At 35.2% G+C, this 16,701-nt stretch overlaps 1 protein-coding gene across 1 annotated transcript in view; it reads left to right on the top strand.

Annotated features, from left to right (window-relative positions):
- The window catches only part of CNGB3 (cyclic nucleotide gated channel subunit beta 3), a 59,570-nt gene that overhangs the window by 25,341 nt on the left and 17,528 nt on the right, over positions 1-16,701 (top strand). Inside the window, exons 4-11 of the mRNA XM_077781260.1 lie at positions 1,250-1,404; positions 2,421-2,506; positions 3,052-3,193; positions 3,761-3,973; positions 5,774-5,820; positions 7,820-7,906; positions 9,538-9,602; positions 13,034-13,156. Of these exons, the coding sequence (XP_077637386.1) occupies positions 1,250-1,404; positions 2,421-2,506; positions 3,052-3,193; positions 3,761-3,973; positions 5,774-5,820; positions 7,820-7,906; positions 9,538-9,602; positions 13,034-13,156 (918 nt within the window). The remainder of the gene's footprint in view (positions 1-1,249; positions 1,405-2,420; positions 2,507-3,051; positions 3,194-3,760; positions 3,974-5,773; positions 5,821-7,819; positions 7,907-9,537; positions 9,603-13,033; positions 13,157-16,701) is intronic.

Here is a 16,701-nt window from a genome sequence, read left to right on the forward strand (position 1 = left end):
TCATACCACTTTTTCCCTACTCACATTTGGGAAGATTTTCTCAAGAATCTGGGCATTTCAAGCATATGTTACTTTTGATCTGCTGCTACTCTTGCTGTAGTCACATCCCTGTGGTACCTGGGACAGCTGAAAAACTGTTAAGAAAGAAAGCACCATTTCCTGCTGTAGCTCCTATATTGGGCATAGCCTTCAGAATTTCAGTACAGGATGGCAGCTGTGACTTGTGGCAACTGGGAGGGGACCTCAAGCTGCCCTGTGCCAGTCACAGCCATTTCCAGCCATCTCTGACACTCTGAATCACATCAGCTGAGAAGGGTTGAGTCAAGGGTACAGAAAAAAAATCCCACGTCCTGGTCTTTACACAGAGGAAGTCCAAATGTGTGGCCCAGCTGCCAGCTGAGTTGCACTCAAAAATAACCCCAGTCTGCAAAATCAGACAGTAGCAAATAATCAAGGATGAAATTTCAAGTAAGAATAAGCACAGAAGAGTTGATCAAGAATCACTTTCACCTGGATTTTCTATTTGACTGCCCAGCATGAACAAAACCTAATGAAAGCATTAGTTTCAGTGCAGAGTATGAGTCTGCAGGTGTTTGAAAATCGATAGTTCTCAGGTTTGAACAAATGCTGTGAGTGCTGGAATATCAGCATAGTGCTACTATGACCCTGAGCAAACTCTTAGCAGAAAAAGAACAAACCTCAGCAAGAAGACCAGTGTTTTGTTTCCACTGAAAACAGATGCAAATTTTTTACCTCATGTTAGCTATTAAAAACATAAAAAACATGGATGAAATAAATTTACCCAGCATTAGAAAGTGTAAAGTATAAGTCCCTCCTCCTCCACCTGCATTTCCTGTCATCATTAGTATATTGCCATATCACAATGAGTACATTTTTATAAACAGATGTGAAGAGGATGCCTTGTAACTTAGTGAATACATCAGGAAAGCTCTAGGCCTTACACAGCCACAGAGGAACTTGGTGAAAAGCAGCAGTGGGGAGCCAGTAGTGCAGTAGGTTAAACAGGGTACCCTGACCTCTGCTTGAAACAACACACAGACTGCTGCTGTGTTGGTAACTTAGGTAACTTAGGTTTCCACTTAGCATTAATTAAGTGATATGAATAAGCAATGTGCTCAGTAATGATCCAATCTCAATGTCCGACTTCAGTTCAGAAATAGAATTACCACTGTTTCCTTCCATTGATTTCCAGTACATGAAGCCTTTTTCCTCCTTTTGTTTTAACCAGCGCACAGAAGCCAACACGTCCGGGTCCCCAAACAAACGAATATGCTGATGCCCAGCTTCAAGAGCTTGTCAAAAAATTGCGTGAAAGGGCAAATGTCTATAAGGAAAAGCTGAATGACCCAGTGATATCTTCACCTGAAGCAAGCCCTCCAACTTGTAAGTGCCTCTAGAAATAGCTGTGCATTTTTTCAGTTTAAAACTGAAAATAATTTTGTGGTAACAGAAAATACTGTCATAATTTTTTTGTAAGTATAGTGTGCTTATCCACTGGAAAGGATCACTTTGTGCCCTATGAAGTCAATTTATCCCTACTCTCCAGTCAACCAGAATTCTTAAGTACAATTATTCCCTTTGAATTACTTCCTTTGAATTACATTACTGAAGAATTTGAGGAAAAACCTTACAGAGGCAGTATCTAGAATCAGTAATGTCAAAAAGTTTTCTGTATTTTGAAATAGCTCCCAGAGATGTTTATTCATTCAGATGAATCTGAAACATATGAAGAAACATATGAAGAAACATATGTCTTATGAGTGGATGTTACTCACTTTGATATGAGATCTTCTGTCTAACAAAAATAAATAAAATTTTAGCCTTGACAGAAATCTGGACACACTGAAGATTTTAAGTCTATACTTTAAATAGAGTAAACTCATCTGACCTTAATTTATCATTGACTTTTGACAAAATATGAAACATAAACCAATTTTTCTCCTCTTCAGAGGAAAGTTTGACCTTTTTTTTTCCTTTCCACAAAGAATTGAGTGTGGTGGTTTTACATTCTGGCACTTTTTTAGAAGCTCTTCATTGCATATATGGTTTTTAAAAAGCTATAAAAATGGTGCCTGAAAAATAATAAACTATACCAACTGATAAAGGAATTTTAAAAAAAATTGTTTCTTTGCTGATCTAACTCTTTTGTTCTCTTTGTAGAACTTATGACCTTTATTTCCTAACTTATTATAGATCCACTTTGTCAGTTTACTGCTAAGACTGTGTATCCTAATCAGAGGTAAAGCCAGCAGAATTAATAGGACACATGAGCAAACATTATCCAGCTCAAAGATGGAAGAACTCGGTTCAAAGGAGTGATACAAGACTTTTATAAACCTAGAAATGTAAAAAGACTATAAGCTTCCCACTAGTTTCACCTACTGCATCTTGCATATCAGGTTCAGGAGAGGAGAGAGATCAGCTCATGGCACAGTGGTCTTTTCTCACCTCCATCCTCACTGCATTCATTCTTTGCAACAGTCATGTAAAGAGAAATGCTATTTTCATGTTAATGAATGCTAAATCATGAATTAACAATTTTCTTGTCAGTCTTATAAAAGGTATAACTTAATAACTTATAAGGTATTATATAACCTTATATTTTTTTAAGGTATTATATAACCTTATATATTATATAAATTATATAATTATATAACTTATAAGGTACTTATATAAGGTATAACTTATAACTTATGTAGGCATCGTCCAGGGAAATTAAGCAGTATAGATAAGATATAGCACTCTGTAACATAAGTGCCCTGTTCAAGATAGCAGATGCACATGTTTATACCAGTGGTGATTTTATTCTTCAAGTGTTTTTCTATGTATTTAATATAATTAATTTAGTCACTGCTCAGTGTTCTTACAAGATATTTTAATATGATGAAGCTTTTGTTCATGTTAAAACAGGATTAATTAATTGAGCCCTTTTTAAATTACCAATGTTTCTGGTAATCTATGTGTCTAGCACCAAAGAAGCCTCCACCCCCACCAAAAGATGAAAAAAAAGATGAAAAAAAAGAAGAAAAGAAAGAAGAAAAGAAAGAGGAGGCAGAAGTGAAGCCAGAGGAGGATCACTACTGTGATATGCTGTGCTGTAAATTCAAAAAACCTCCACTGAAAAAATACATGGAGTATATGAAGCTGCCAGATACCATTGACTCATACACAGGTAAATTTAAAGCAGTGTATGTAATGGTGTAAATTCATATTGAAGTGACCAGCTATTACATGGCACCTGTGAGCCACCATAAGGTACACATTCCAGTTTGCAACTCCCAGGGACACAGAGGTCCTGTCCTAAACAACATTTATTCCAAACAGGGGAAAGTGACAACAGTTGTAAAGATGACAAGCAAAAAAGTTTAATGCAAACTGATGAGAATTAGAACCCAAGTCTTCGGTTTCTTGATCTGGAATTTGTACCATTCATTAGGGCCAAATAATTCTTTTGTCAGTTATAATATACATGAGCAAGATGCAATATCTTATATGCAATAATTATATTTGATCATATTAGTTTCTTCAGGTGCACTGAATACACGCTCTTTTTGCAAATTCCTTGTGTGACTCCTATTTCCAAGCTACATTACTTTAGCAGCATTCCAGTTGCAAAAGGGAGACTGGAAGGTTGGTGTGGGCTGGAGCATTCCCAGAGACTCCAGCAGTATGAATGTGTCTAAAAAAATGGCAACAGGCGCCAAGTTCCCGCCTCTCCGTTCAATGCTTTTCCTTTCAGATCGCCGTTACGTGGCGTGGCTCATGCTTGTGACCATTGCCTATAACTGGAACTGCTGGTTCATTCCCCTGCGCTACGTGTTCCCATATCAAACCCCCAGTAACACGATCTACTGGTTTGCCATTGATGTCATGTGTGACATCTGCTACCTGTGCGACCTGGTCATCTTCCAGCCCCGAGTGCGGTTTATCAAAGGGGGAGATATAATAGTGAGTATTGGAAGTGGGACTCCCATGGGCAGTAGTGGTGTGTTAGAGTATAGAAATTCATCCAAGCTAACACTTGCTTTTTATCACTATGTCAAATCTATGTGGCTTCTTTATTTATAAAAGGATACATATATTTTTCATCACTGACCTTGCATTCTACACTGATGTTCTATTATACTATGTAGGAAGAAACATATCCATTACCTGAATTCTTAAAAATTGAAAAAAAACATATTTAAAAGTAACGATGAGAACAGCTGAAACAGGCATACAGCTCTAAACACTGATTCCTCACTGGAATCAGTGGTCAAATGTATTTGTGCATATATAGTTGTTTGTGTGAAACTCTCACCTATTTGCCTTGTACCATAATCACAGTTGAAGACAGGGCATATTCTGCTAGGGTTGGACAGGATATGCATGCTTTGTAACTGATTGTGAGATGGTGGTTTTATTTTTTTCCAAAATCAGAACAAATCCCTGTAATTTTAGGATACTTTGAAAAGAATTAATTTGAGGTAATCCCATTTGAGGAAATTTTGATTCTTGCTACAATTTTCGTGTTATCTTTTCATAGAAAAATGTAAAATAAAATTTTAAATAAGCATCTGAAAGCTTGCCCATAACCTGCCAAAGGGTATCTAGAATGTTAATTTTTCTTTAAAGTTTTCCCTGCTTTTGATTCTTTGACATCCTATAGAAAAAAGACATGTAATTCAGGAAAAGAAAAAAGTTCCGATAACTTCAGCATGACATTACTGTGCCCAACAGAAAGAAAATTCAAAATTATGTATCTTCAAATCTAATTTGGAACTAGCTTTACTTCAGCACTTTTACAAAAAAATTTATACATTGTACATACAGGATATTACCAATACCTTTACAGGCCAAGCTGTGCAAATATCATTTCAATAGGTATTAAATGCAGTGCAGTGGAATGTATTTTTCCCACACCAAGACATTCAGTAGCTGGATCTTGCCTAAATCCCACAAAACTCAATTTTTATGAGCAAAGTTAAAATTCTAACATAAAAAACTCAGCTTGTATTTCCCTTGAAGCTGTTTCTACAATTCACAGATTTTAGTGCACAGAAGCCATCTCCTGCCTAATCTCCTGCATTTAATGTTTAAACTGATAATAGTGAAAGTTGGGAGGGAAATATGATTAAGATCTTAAAGCTATTTTTAAAGTTTCCCTGATATAAATACAGAAAGTATAATAGATAAATTTCTTTTTGTACTTGTGATTATCCTTTCTTATTTTATTAGCATCAGTTCCCATGAAGAATAATTTAAAAATAAAAAGCTAATCATTACTAATGAATGCAGTGTTGATTGTGGTAATGATAGTAATGCTACCATGTTAATGTTAGCATTCAAAGAGCTAATTTTGTACAGCATCATTAGAAATACTCTTTGAGGTTTTTTTTTCTTAGAATCACTGCAGATAAATACATTTTTTGCCATGAAATTGAAGGGGGTTGTGTTGAACATGAAGTCATACAGATGTCTTGAGAGGGAAGTTTTGTGGAAAAAATGTAATGTACTTTTCTAGACTAACATCCAGATTGGAAAAAATGAGACAAACCCCAAATCTCATTTTTTCAAGTCATTCTAATAAAATCTGACCTAATGTAACCTTGACTAATAATAGTACGTCTACAGATATTTCTCCATCCATACTTTTAGACCATCATTAATTTAACTGTCATCACCTCTACTGTACTGTGGAGTAGCAGAGGCTCATCCTTGACATTTTGGTTCTGACTGTGCCTTTTTCTCCTTTCATTATCACTGTAGTCAGACAGAGCAGAAACAGAGAAATTCTACCGCAGCACTGTGAAGTTTCGGGTAAGTAGAACCTGTGTTACTGATACCAATATGAAGTTCTGGCTGTTCACAGGATTTTTTTTCTCATTCACTGAAAATCACTGTTGGTTTAAGAATATCACCAGAAAGCATTGGCTCAATGGCATATCAGTGTTCACCTGCTGGAAACTGGCATCTTCATAAACAGTCTTTAACTGGAAGAGAGAATACTTATAAGTGCAATTCTAATATTATTTTGGAATTATAATAAATTAATAAAATATAATTTCATTTGGTTTTGTGAGGTCATCCCAGCACACATTAAAGAGAGTAGCACCATTTGCTAGAGATTCATTAAAAAAAACTAAAACTCCTGGAGAGAAATGATAACTCTTTTCTGTAAACTCTTTTGAAGTGCCTTATTGAATTAAATATTTCATCACTCAGAGTAGTCAAAAATTCAAACTAAGATTTTTTTATGCTCGTGGCACTTTATAAAAACAAAGATGCATTTGATTTAGGAAAATTGTTAATGCTGTTCCTAAATGTTGGGATTATTTTGTCAATGGAAGATAGGTAGTTTATTGAATTCCTGATGAAAATACAGCTCTGTGACATTAAGCACATATCACAATTATTGCCCTCTCCTCTTCTTTACTTTTGCACCTGCCTTGTTCAGAGCTATTTTTTTTCTCAGTGACTGTAGTATCATTACTTAAATACTTGATATTAAGTGATCCAAAATTGCAGGATGTACACCATACAGTCAAATGGGTTTGACAGAGTGAAACTTAAAGCAGGAGACCAAAGTGGATTTGTATGGTTTTATTTTAAGCTAACACTTGCTGTATGTTTAGGACTCTTGATTTCTGAAAAAACTATTAAGACCTGAATGTTCTTACTATATGAAAGTTACAGATATAATGTGGGAATTTGTTATATGATTAAGTACTATTTAGCAGTTACTGATATTAATGCACTTTTGACTAAATTTTCCCTCCTCTTAGACATATATCTGAGAGAAGGAGAGAAAGAGAGACCATAAGAGGCAGTTTCTCTCAATCAATTTTTTTGTTTGCTTTGCACACTGTTCAGGTATTAATTGCCTCTTACCTGCATGGAATAAAAGGTCAGTGCTGCAGGCTGGTGGCTGCCAACATGATTTACACCCCTCAGAGCAAAAGCATTTCTGATTTCAGTTAGATGAAGCCCAGAGCTCCACTTCCCTCTCTTACTTCCAAGCAATAACAGCAACAAAGCAAGGTATCCCACGACCTTTAAAAAAAAAAAAAAAAAAAAAAGATACATTTGCCACAACTTTCCTTCTCTTAGGAAAGAATAGATACACATAAGAAGAGTAATCACATAGTTGATGGACTGCAGGGAGATGTTAAAAACTTTAGTGGTATGGGAAGAAGCAGCATACAAATTTGATAGAAGAAAAAAAATCTAATTAAATAAACCCCAGGCCAACCAATCAACCAAACAAATAAAAAAATAATAAAAAAAGCCAAATTAATTATCGTATGATGTATCTATTGTTTGGAACATGACTACACCACCACAGACTTCTGCAGGTTGCAAGCAAGACATCTAACTCATTGTGCTTCCTCAAGTTGCTTTAGGCAGCCTTGTTTTAAAAGCTTTTAAGAATGACTTTTAAGAAGTGTTTTAAAGGACTTTTAAGAAGTGCTTGTGTAGTGGCCTCCCCATCTGCACTCATCAGCCCCATTCCTAACATTTTATTCTGATCAGAACTACAATTGAAAAAACAGAATATATTAATAATCAAATATATGAGATACTGTTAATAATCCACATGAAACAGATTAAAATCTCAGGCACAAAAGCAGGCCAAAGCCAAGCTGTCAGTTTTTCAAGGAGATAATTTTACCTGCCAGTACTTAGGAAGATACATGCTTAGCATGCTGACTTTTCAAATATTATTGCAGTCATGATTCAGTCTAAGCAGGTTTTTGACAGCAAATAAATACATTATGATTACTATGAAGTTTAAATTGACCCCTCTGCTCTTCAACAGCTTGATGTGCTATCAGTGTTTCCATTTGACATTTTATACTTCTTCTTTGGATTTAATCCAGCACTTCGAGCAAACAGGATGCTAAAGGTAAGATCTGTTTTAGTGATGGAGGGCTGACCATGTCTAGATGTTTTTGCAATGCAACAGAATTTTTTTTATAATATTTAGGAATATGAAATTTAGAGACTGTAAAATATCTTCAAGGTAAGGTACAGCATAATTTAATAAAAAAACCAAAAATATAAGTCATAGTCTAGCCAAATTAAGCCCTTATTTTCTTATTTTTCTTCTGATTTTATTATTTCCTAATTTCAAAATAGTATTTTTTTGATTAAAGCTTGGTTTCTCTCATTATTTAAATTAGATTAATCTCAAATTATCTGCTTTGTTTTCAAAGATTAAAGAAAATTATTAATTAATGCCAATGTACCTTCCCCTTTTGTTGCTTATGTCAGGTGTTTAAAAACATAGGAGATAATTTTGAGGAGAAAAACTATACACAGAATACCTATCAAGCACAAACCTACTTTTGTTATCAATTCCAAAGACCTTGGAGCTGTGTAATGAAAGATCTGAGAAGGGATTAGAACATATTATCTAGCAGGCCACTCTGTGGCTAAATGCATTTCTCTGCATACAATCAACATGTTGATAAAGAATTGGTTTTCATTAAAAACTGGGGGGAGTACAGAACTCTGACAATAAAATGAAGGTATTCTTCAGTTTGGTATTCAAGAAAACTTAAAAATTCCTTAAAACAGAACCAAAATAATATGAAAGAATGAAAAGTTAAATAGTACCTTGTATTAGGCAACCAGCTGTGTATTGAACAAAAACAAAGAAAAAAGCTACATACAATCACTAATGATAAACTGCAAATACTAAACAGGAAGAATTCAATACAGCTGCCATTGATGCCACAGGATATCCTCTAGTATGTGGCTGTTGATACATATGATCACTTACTGGAGAATTACTGGAATTTCAGGAAGAGAAAAAATGCATGTAAGTCTTTGTGATCATGTTGCCCAAGCAATTATATATGTATGAGGAAGTAGAAGTTGTTTACCTGCAGTACTCTCACCAAAACAGCAAGGTTATTTCTGTAATCACTCAACATCCAGAAAAACACTTGACTGAAATTTATCTTTGTTTTTCAGTTCATATTTTTGTTACATGTTTGCCATGGTTTAGGAATAGTGTTTTCCATTTTAGTACTCCCACTAAAACTGGTCCCTCTCCCCCATCAACTGGAGGCACAAAAGGCAAGAATCACAGGCTGAGATAAGAACAATATTCTGGAAACAACAAAATAAGAAATGGAATTAATGGAACTAATGAAACTAACAACAACATTGTCAATGACAGAGAGTATTAAGAAAAGAGGTAATTCACATGGAAAAACTCCCCAATAATAAACAATACCAGACAGCACCCTCTGCTAGATTTTCTCTACAGGAAGGAACACCTTCCCTGACTGGAAGAGATAGCCCAGTTATCCCACTCCCAGCAATGAGCTGAGGTGGTATAAAATAACATGAGTCCTAGTCATGCCCCTCCCAGATACTGCAAAAATTAACCATGTTCTGGCCAGAACCAATAGAAAGTTTGATTACTGAAAAATCCATTTTCAAAATGTGTATAAGAACTGATGTCAGTACTATTATAAAAGTACTGAAAAATAGTGATTGGATTACTTTCATTTGTTTTCCATTCAGCATAACACGTTCTTTGAGTTTAATGATCGTTTGGAAGCTATTATGGAAAAAGCATACATCTACAGGTATGTGATGATAAAACTCAAGTAGCATGCAAAGTTTGGCACAGAATGCATTTCAAATGATTTCATGAGTTGTCAGTTAAGCACTGGGTGGAATATGATACATCTTTAACTGTTCAATTTAAAGATTTTTTTTTTAATACCTGCCTTTATGGTAATCATTAAAATAATATATATATAAGGCCTCACTTATGCATGAAATCTAGCTCAGTTCAGCTGGCATGGTTCAGGTAAAATGTTCACCAAACTGAGGCTTCTGCCAAAATCTAATTGATCAGAAGTTTCCAAAAGTTTCTTTAATGAAACAGCTAAAACCACTTTCTTTAAGTTGCTAATAGTGGTTCCAAATCCTCAGAAGCTGTTTATTTGTGCTTAATAAGAGTTATGAGCCTGAGTCTGTGTCAACATTTTTCTTCAAACATGCTTTCCCCATGAACTTGGCATATACAGAAACTTGATCCTTCACTTCACTGACTACAGCTGCAATGAGGATCAATTCAGCACAGTTCACAAATAGTGATTATAACCATAGCCTGCTGAACTGTGTTCTCACCTTCTGCATTGACAAAAAGAATTTTGGATCCAACTCAAGCTGGACATAGCTATGGCAACTTTCACAAGCCCCTCAGCTGCCAGTGATGCTGCTAAGATCCAATGAACCCTTTGCTTTGTCATCATTATTGTCAATGTCATCTGGTCTAGGTTATCTTGTGTAATACCTACACCAACAGATCCTTTTCCCTGTCCCAGTTTTGGGGCATGTATTTGTTACTGTCTGTAGGTGCTGTAGAAATATGTTGGTTACCATCTTATTTCATTTCAGAGATTATTGCACTTAAACAGTACACATGATATTAATACATTCAAATGAGATATTTTATGAGATTTTAAAACAAGATAAATTTCAAAAGGAGGTTCAAATATCATCTCCTTCATTTTTTCATGTAACTGTGAAATAAAACAAAACTTAAAAGCTTGAAAGTTCTAGTAAAATATTTTTGACACGCTGACCTTCACAAAATTTATAGTTAACTTCGTTTTCACTCATGGAAGATTCCTTTGTAGTTTGGGTTTTTTGGTTTGGTTTTTTGGTGTTGTGGTTTTTTGGTTTTTTTTTGTTGTTTTTTTTTTAATTCTTTTGGGTCAAGAGAAGACTGAATTCCCACAAGACGAATAAATTTCTTCTCAGTTTCTGAATCTCGGCCTTCTTCAGTTCCTAATTTCATTTTAAAAACTGGGCCTTCATCTGCTTATGGTATTTAATTTTTTCTAATATTGATAAGCTTTAAAATTAATTGTTTCAAAAGTAATTATTTTCCATATTATATCCATTGCTTTTTGCAGTCATAGTTCAATGCTTTTTCTGTGTCTTCTATAATACTTGCAATGAGAGAATAATAATATAGACAGTTCTGAATCAAGTAATTAGTTTGTATGTAACAATACTGTTGTATGTATATAGATTTCAAAGAAATGGCAACACATTTAAAATTCATTTTCACCCAAATAAAGTTTTTCAAGGGACAGAAATTCACACTTACAAAAATACAGAGCGGGAGATTAATGTTCAAAGGACAAATTGTGATGGGGATGTTATATCTTCAAGCTAGACCAGCTTTGAAAAATGTGATGTTTATTTACATGTCAAAAACAGTGCTCATTTAGAAAAGCAAGACACACAGAGCAAGAGCTCACTGGTCCTGCAAAATGTATGCAGTAGCAGAGCCAGCTACTCTGCCCTGTCAGAGAAATTTTTAGCATGATATTAAGAACCACAACTGTGTTGCTGTTTGTGTCTTTGTTTCCTGGCCCATTCAGATTGCCAGTATTAAATCACTTGCATAATGTAAACTGCAGAATCTAAATATTTCAAAGTGAATCTGTTTTCTAATTCATACTTCAGAAAACACTGACTACAGATTTTGCTCATTGTCAAAGAACAGAGGTAGTTATACAGAAGAGTACAGGCAGAAGCTAAAAAAATCTCTAAAACCCCAGTCTTTTTGTGCTAACTACTGCATTTAATTTTAATGTTGTCATCTTGCTTTGTCTGACATTAGTATAACCACACTTTGAGCAAGAAGGTACCAATTAACTTGATAATAACAAACTAAGCTTCTACAGCAAGGGGGATTCTCTTCTCAAAGTAATTCATTTGAGTTTATAGGAATAGAACTAGCACGAGTTACTTACATCTTCTCATTCTGATATATTTAACATATGTCTGGTGAAATGTAACACAGCAAAGGTTTCTGGAATCTTCTCTCAGACCTCAAGAGTTCACTTTCATGGATTCAAGCTTGAACAGAAGACCTAGCATGGGCAATATTGCAACATTACAAGACCACAACAGCTCTCTGCTGTTCTCTGTAGCTTGCAATCCTAAACAGAGTTGTCCTGGAAGCACACCAACTTTTAAACAGAGAAACAGCATTCATTTGTGACCATCATAAAAAAGAAGAGTACACTTAAGTAGATGATCTAACAGCATGGAAAGGCCAAGGAGGGCATAAAAAGGCATCTGAAGAAGCAACAAAGGAGTGCTTAATGAAGTAACCGCAGAGATATTAGCTCCCATTATCTTTGTTTATAGACCCAACTTAGTTAGATCTTGTTAAAGTCTCATAAAACCACTTACTCAGTTATTCTGTACTGCATAGTGCATTGAATTCTATTCTAGCAGATAAAGTCACTAACTACCAGCCTGTGTTTAGGCAAGTACTGCACTTTTCCTGCTTATTTATCCCCTGCTTGTATGAATATTTCAATAGAGATCTTAATCCAGGAGACATTTCTTTTGATCCCCATGCCCTGAACAGAGGATATACAATGAGATCATTATTGTATTAACAGAAAGCTGCTTGGTGCTTAAGTAGTTCATCATTGTTATTCTTCAAAGAATTGGCCACAAACATAAGAACTGGGATCAGGAATGATATAACTCTTGCTGTAGAGACTAAATCATATTATTTAGAGGATCTTCTGCAGGTTTTATACTACAGGTCTTGTAAAGCAGTTCATTTCTGACCTCAAACATTTCTTGGCTTTGGTTCACAAGTTTAGAGTCTATCTTGGATAGAGTTTGGGAAACACATTATTTTTTACCCTGGACCCTCATTAATATAGCTTCAAACTTCTGGAAATATTCATAGCTATTTAGAGAAGTGGACTATAAATTCCTCAGGGAACCATAATTTAAAAATTACCCCATGTCAAATATTTTAGGGAAGATATTTATTTGACCTTGGACAGATGTGAGAGATGGGTAATTGCCAGCTATTTTTTCATAGACTCAATACAGGTGGGGAACTACTTAGCTTTATGCTTAACATTAACATTGTTAATCCAAAAAAGTAATGGGTTCTATATTAAATTAAAAAAATTAAAAAATGAAAAATTTAAGGTGTTTTACAGGAATCTGTTGACTTTTATAGGGTCATTAGAACAACTGGATACTTGCTCTTTATCTTGCACATTAATGCATGCCTGTATTATTGGGCTTCAGACTATGAAGGAATTGGCAGCACTAGATGGGTGTATGATGGCGAAGGAAACATGTAAGTCCTTTTTTTGTACAAGTTTTTTTTTTTTTTTTATTTTGCTCATTCCTGCCTTCCCATCCTTCTCCCATGCCACTGCTTACTTTTTAAATGCTTGGATAGCAAACTTTTAGTAGCATGACTGCTGATTAGCAGCTTTCAATACTAGCAGATATTTGGAGGGCAGGTGCAATGAATAATCAGTTCACCAATTTCAGCTTTTATAGGTTTATGAGTCAGTACTAAGTGCTGACTTAATTAAACATTTAGAAAGCAGCAAGGCTCATAAATTAAACTTACTGATTGCATATGCACATGGGAACTGTTAGAAGGATTGTATAGCAACCCTTCAAAAGAAACACAAGGACAGTTTGGGAGTTTTTTTCTGCCACACAGCATTGTGTCATTAAGTGCAACATTTTTGTCCCTCTACACCATGGTGTTTGGTCTGAAAAAATTCCACCAGCTCTCTCTGATTTTTTGAGAGGGTCATGCTTAAACATGTGGCAGAGTATCTTCAGAGGAAACTACTGGATTTTGGCAAAATTTTCCATAAACTCCTTGTGACAGCACTGGCTGGGTACGAAGTAAGGACCATTTATCAAGATGATGAAGTAGAAGTAAGAGGAAAAAACAAATTCATAATATACTCTTTGTGTAGTTTTGTAAAGATATATCTAATAGGTTCAGTTGTATAAACATTAATTTCTTTCAAAGGCGATAATACAGTTAAAGCCACAGTTCAATTTGTTCTTTGATTACATTCCTTGCAAAACCAGATATAGCATCCTACTGCTGTCATAAATTACCTTCTAAACAACCTTTTACCCTTCTCTTGAACATGTGCTCCTCTTGTTTGTAGTTTTGTCAGTCTTCTCAAGTTTGATGTCAAGTCACTACCTTGAAGAACAAAAGACACTTTGTATAAACCAGCACTTATTTTTTATATCTAGGGTTATCTCTTAAAAAAAAAAAAAAAAAAAAAAAAAAAAAAAAAAAAAGACATATCTGAAGTTTCCACACACCATTAAAATACACAGCTTGAGTATTGTGGTCAGACATGTGCAAGCAGGATCATGGAGCTTAGTGGAACCACTTATGTAAGTGAAGTTATAGATGAGTGTTTATTTGCAGGATTGAGGTTTCCAGAAATCTGACAAGAAAAATGCAGAAGCAATTTCCATTATAGCTATTTTTTGTTAATGTGATTCTTGGGAATACTTGCCTCATACCCAAAAAGTAAGTTACATAAGAATAAGAAACCTGAAAACTCTGAAAGTGGAGAGTTTACTTGGTCTTCAAGTTTTTAATACTTCTTCAGAACAGTCTAGAGAATAGGCAAAAAAGTATTACCTGTTTTTCACAAACAAAAATATTTCACATTTTTTCCAGAAAAGTAATTGGTAGAAATTATTTACTGGCTTTACCACAGACAATGACTTGTGTGTTCACAGTGGCCTGGTTTTTTAATATTTTGTGCTACTTTTTCCACGAGGAGACAAAAAATAGGTCTCAAATGAAGTCACACTGCAATCACATGGAATTTAGAGCAGACTTGTTTCATAAACAGTGATAACAAAATGATAATTCAAGTTCCGTATTAAACTGAGATTCTTAAATAAAATGCATGTTGGATATCCAAATAGCCAAATACAAGAAAAACACTGATCTGTCGGAATGAGTCCAGATGAAGCCACTAAGTTAGTCACAGGGCTGAAGCACGTCTCCTGTAAAGACAGGCTGGGAAAGTTGGGATTGTTCAGCCTGGAGAAGAGAAGGCATGGGAAGAACTTATAGCACCTTCCAGTACCTAAAGGGGAGCCTACGAGAAGGCAGCACAGGAAACTTTTACAAGGGCATGCAGAGATAGATCAAGGGGGAAAGGCTTTAAACTGAAAAAGGACATATTTAAATTACATATTAGGAAGAAATTCCTTACTATAAGGGAGGCACTGGAACACATTGCCCAGAGAGGCTGTGGACTTCCCAGTCCATGGAGGTGTTCAAGGCCAGGCTAGATGGGGCTCTGAGCAACCTGATTTAGTGGAAGGTGCCCCTCCCCATGGTAGAAGGGTTGGAACTGAATAATCTTTAAGGTCCCTTCCAACCCAAACCATTCAATGGTTCTATGATATATCTCTAAACTTCATTAAGATATTAATCCACTTCATCTTGACAATTGTTTGATGAGTGTATGAATTTATTCTTTTTCCTGTATCTAACTCATTCTGGAATATATAGTGCCATGAACATGGAACCCCAAAGAGTATTCTACACTGAGCTGCATTTCATAAAGTATAGCTTTGTCATCCACTAATGGCAAATGCTGACTGTGTGGAATAGTCATTGCCTTAGAGAATTAGGCATGACATAAAATCTAATCATCAAATATTTGAGCATTTTTTCACACACAGAGGCATCATGTGAACACTAGTTATAATTGGAGATGTAAGTGTATTTAAACTTATCAGACAAGATACTTCTAGGTATATTCATTTATTAGGAAAGCAGATATAAGAACAATTTGTCAGGAAAAGTGACTAGTACTGCAGCATATATTATGTCACATCAGTGAACTTATAATTTTTCTTTCACAGAGCACAGGGTGAAAATATTTGAAACAAAATATGCCAGTAGTCTCACAAAGAATTGGAACATATTCAGAAAGAATATTAGGGATACATAGCTACTTAGCTAATTTTGAAAAATGACCATAAGCAGTTTGACAAGTAAATCAAAATTCTAGCTGTCTCAGATTGATCCACAGAAAATGATCTGGCACTGATTTAGTGGCCCTAGTGCTTTATGTGGAATCCTTGCTGTGTCCATAAAATATTGCTAGTTCAAAATATTGCTAGGCCAAAAGCAGTTCTTAAAAATGTCAACATTCCTAGGATTTTTTTTCTTTTCCTTTTCCAGGCTAAAAAAAAGTAAGACAGCAGTTCCCATTATTAGTGAGATTACATACTTGTTCCTGAACAGTCAAAGTATCTGGTGAACTAAATCTATATCTAACAACTATACACAACACTCAATCCACAAGCAAAATTATCAAAGTAGCTCTTCTGCAAATTTCCACAAGCTCTATTCTTTTCTGGTTCTTGTCCAGGTGGAAAGTGCTATAGTCAGTCCAGGATGTGAGCTCTTTTGCACAGCAGCCTTCAGTCAAAGCCTTTGACTTGAGATGTAAAAGGTGGTCAACTTTACCTCCCTGCAACACACCCAAATTAGCCACACAAGGTTTTTTCAGCATTAAATGTGCACAGCTTGAGTTAGGCAAGACCTCAGTCTCTCCTAAAGCAGAAGCAGAGCATCACTAATGGAACACTACAGTGTAGAGTCTACACAAGGACAGCAGCAGATATTGAAAAGGACTCTTAAGTGGACAATTTCAACTATATGTGTTTACTTACAATCTAATTTAACTATCCAAGTAAAAGATCGATCTCCCTAATTCCTGAGGAAAATGGACAAACCTTTTTCCAGGGATTCAGTGTAATGTCATTGTTCTGAATTGTTCCAAGGAAGTATCTCTCTTTTATCACTGTTCACAGAGAAACTAA

Source organism: Lonchura striata, chromosome 1 (assembly GCF_046129695.1).
Source record: "Lonchura striata isolate bLonStr1 chromosome 1, bLonStr1.mat, whole genome shotgun sequence".
NCBI classification, from domain to species: Eukaryota; Metazoa; Chordata; class Aves; order Passeriformes; family Estrildidae; genus Lonchura; species Lonchura striata.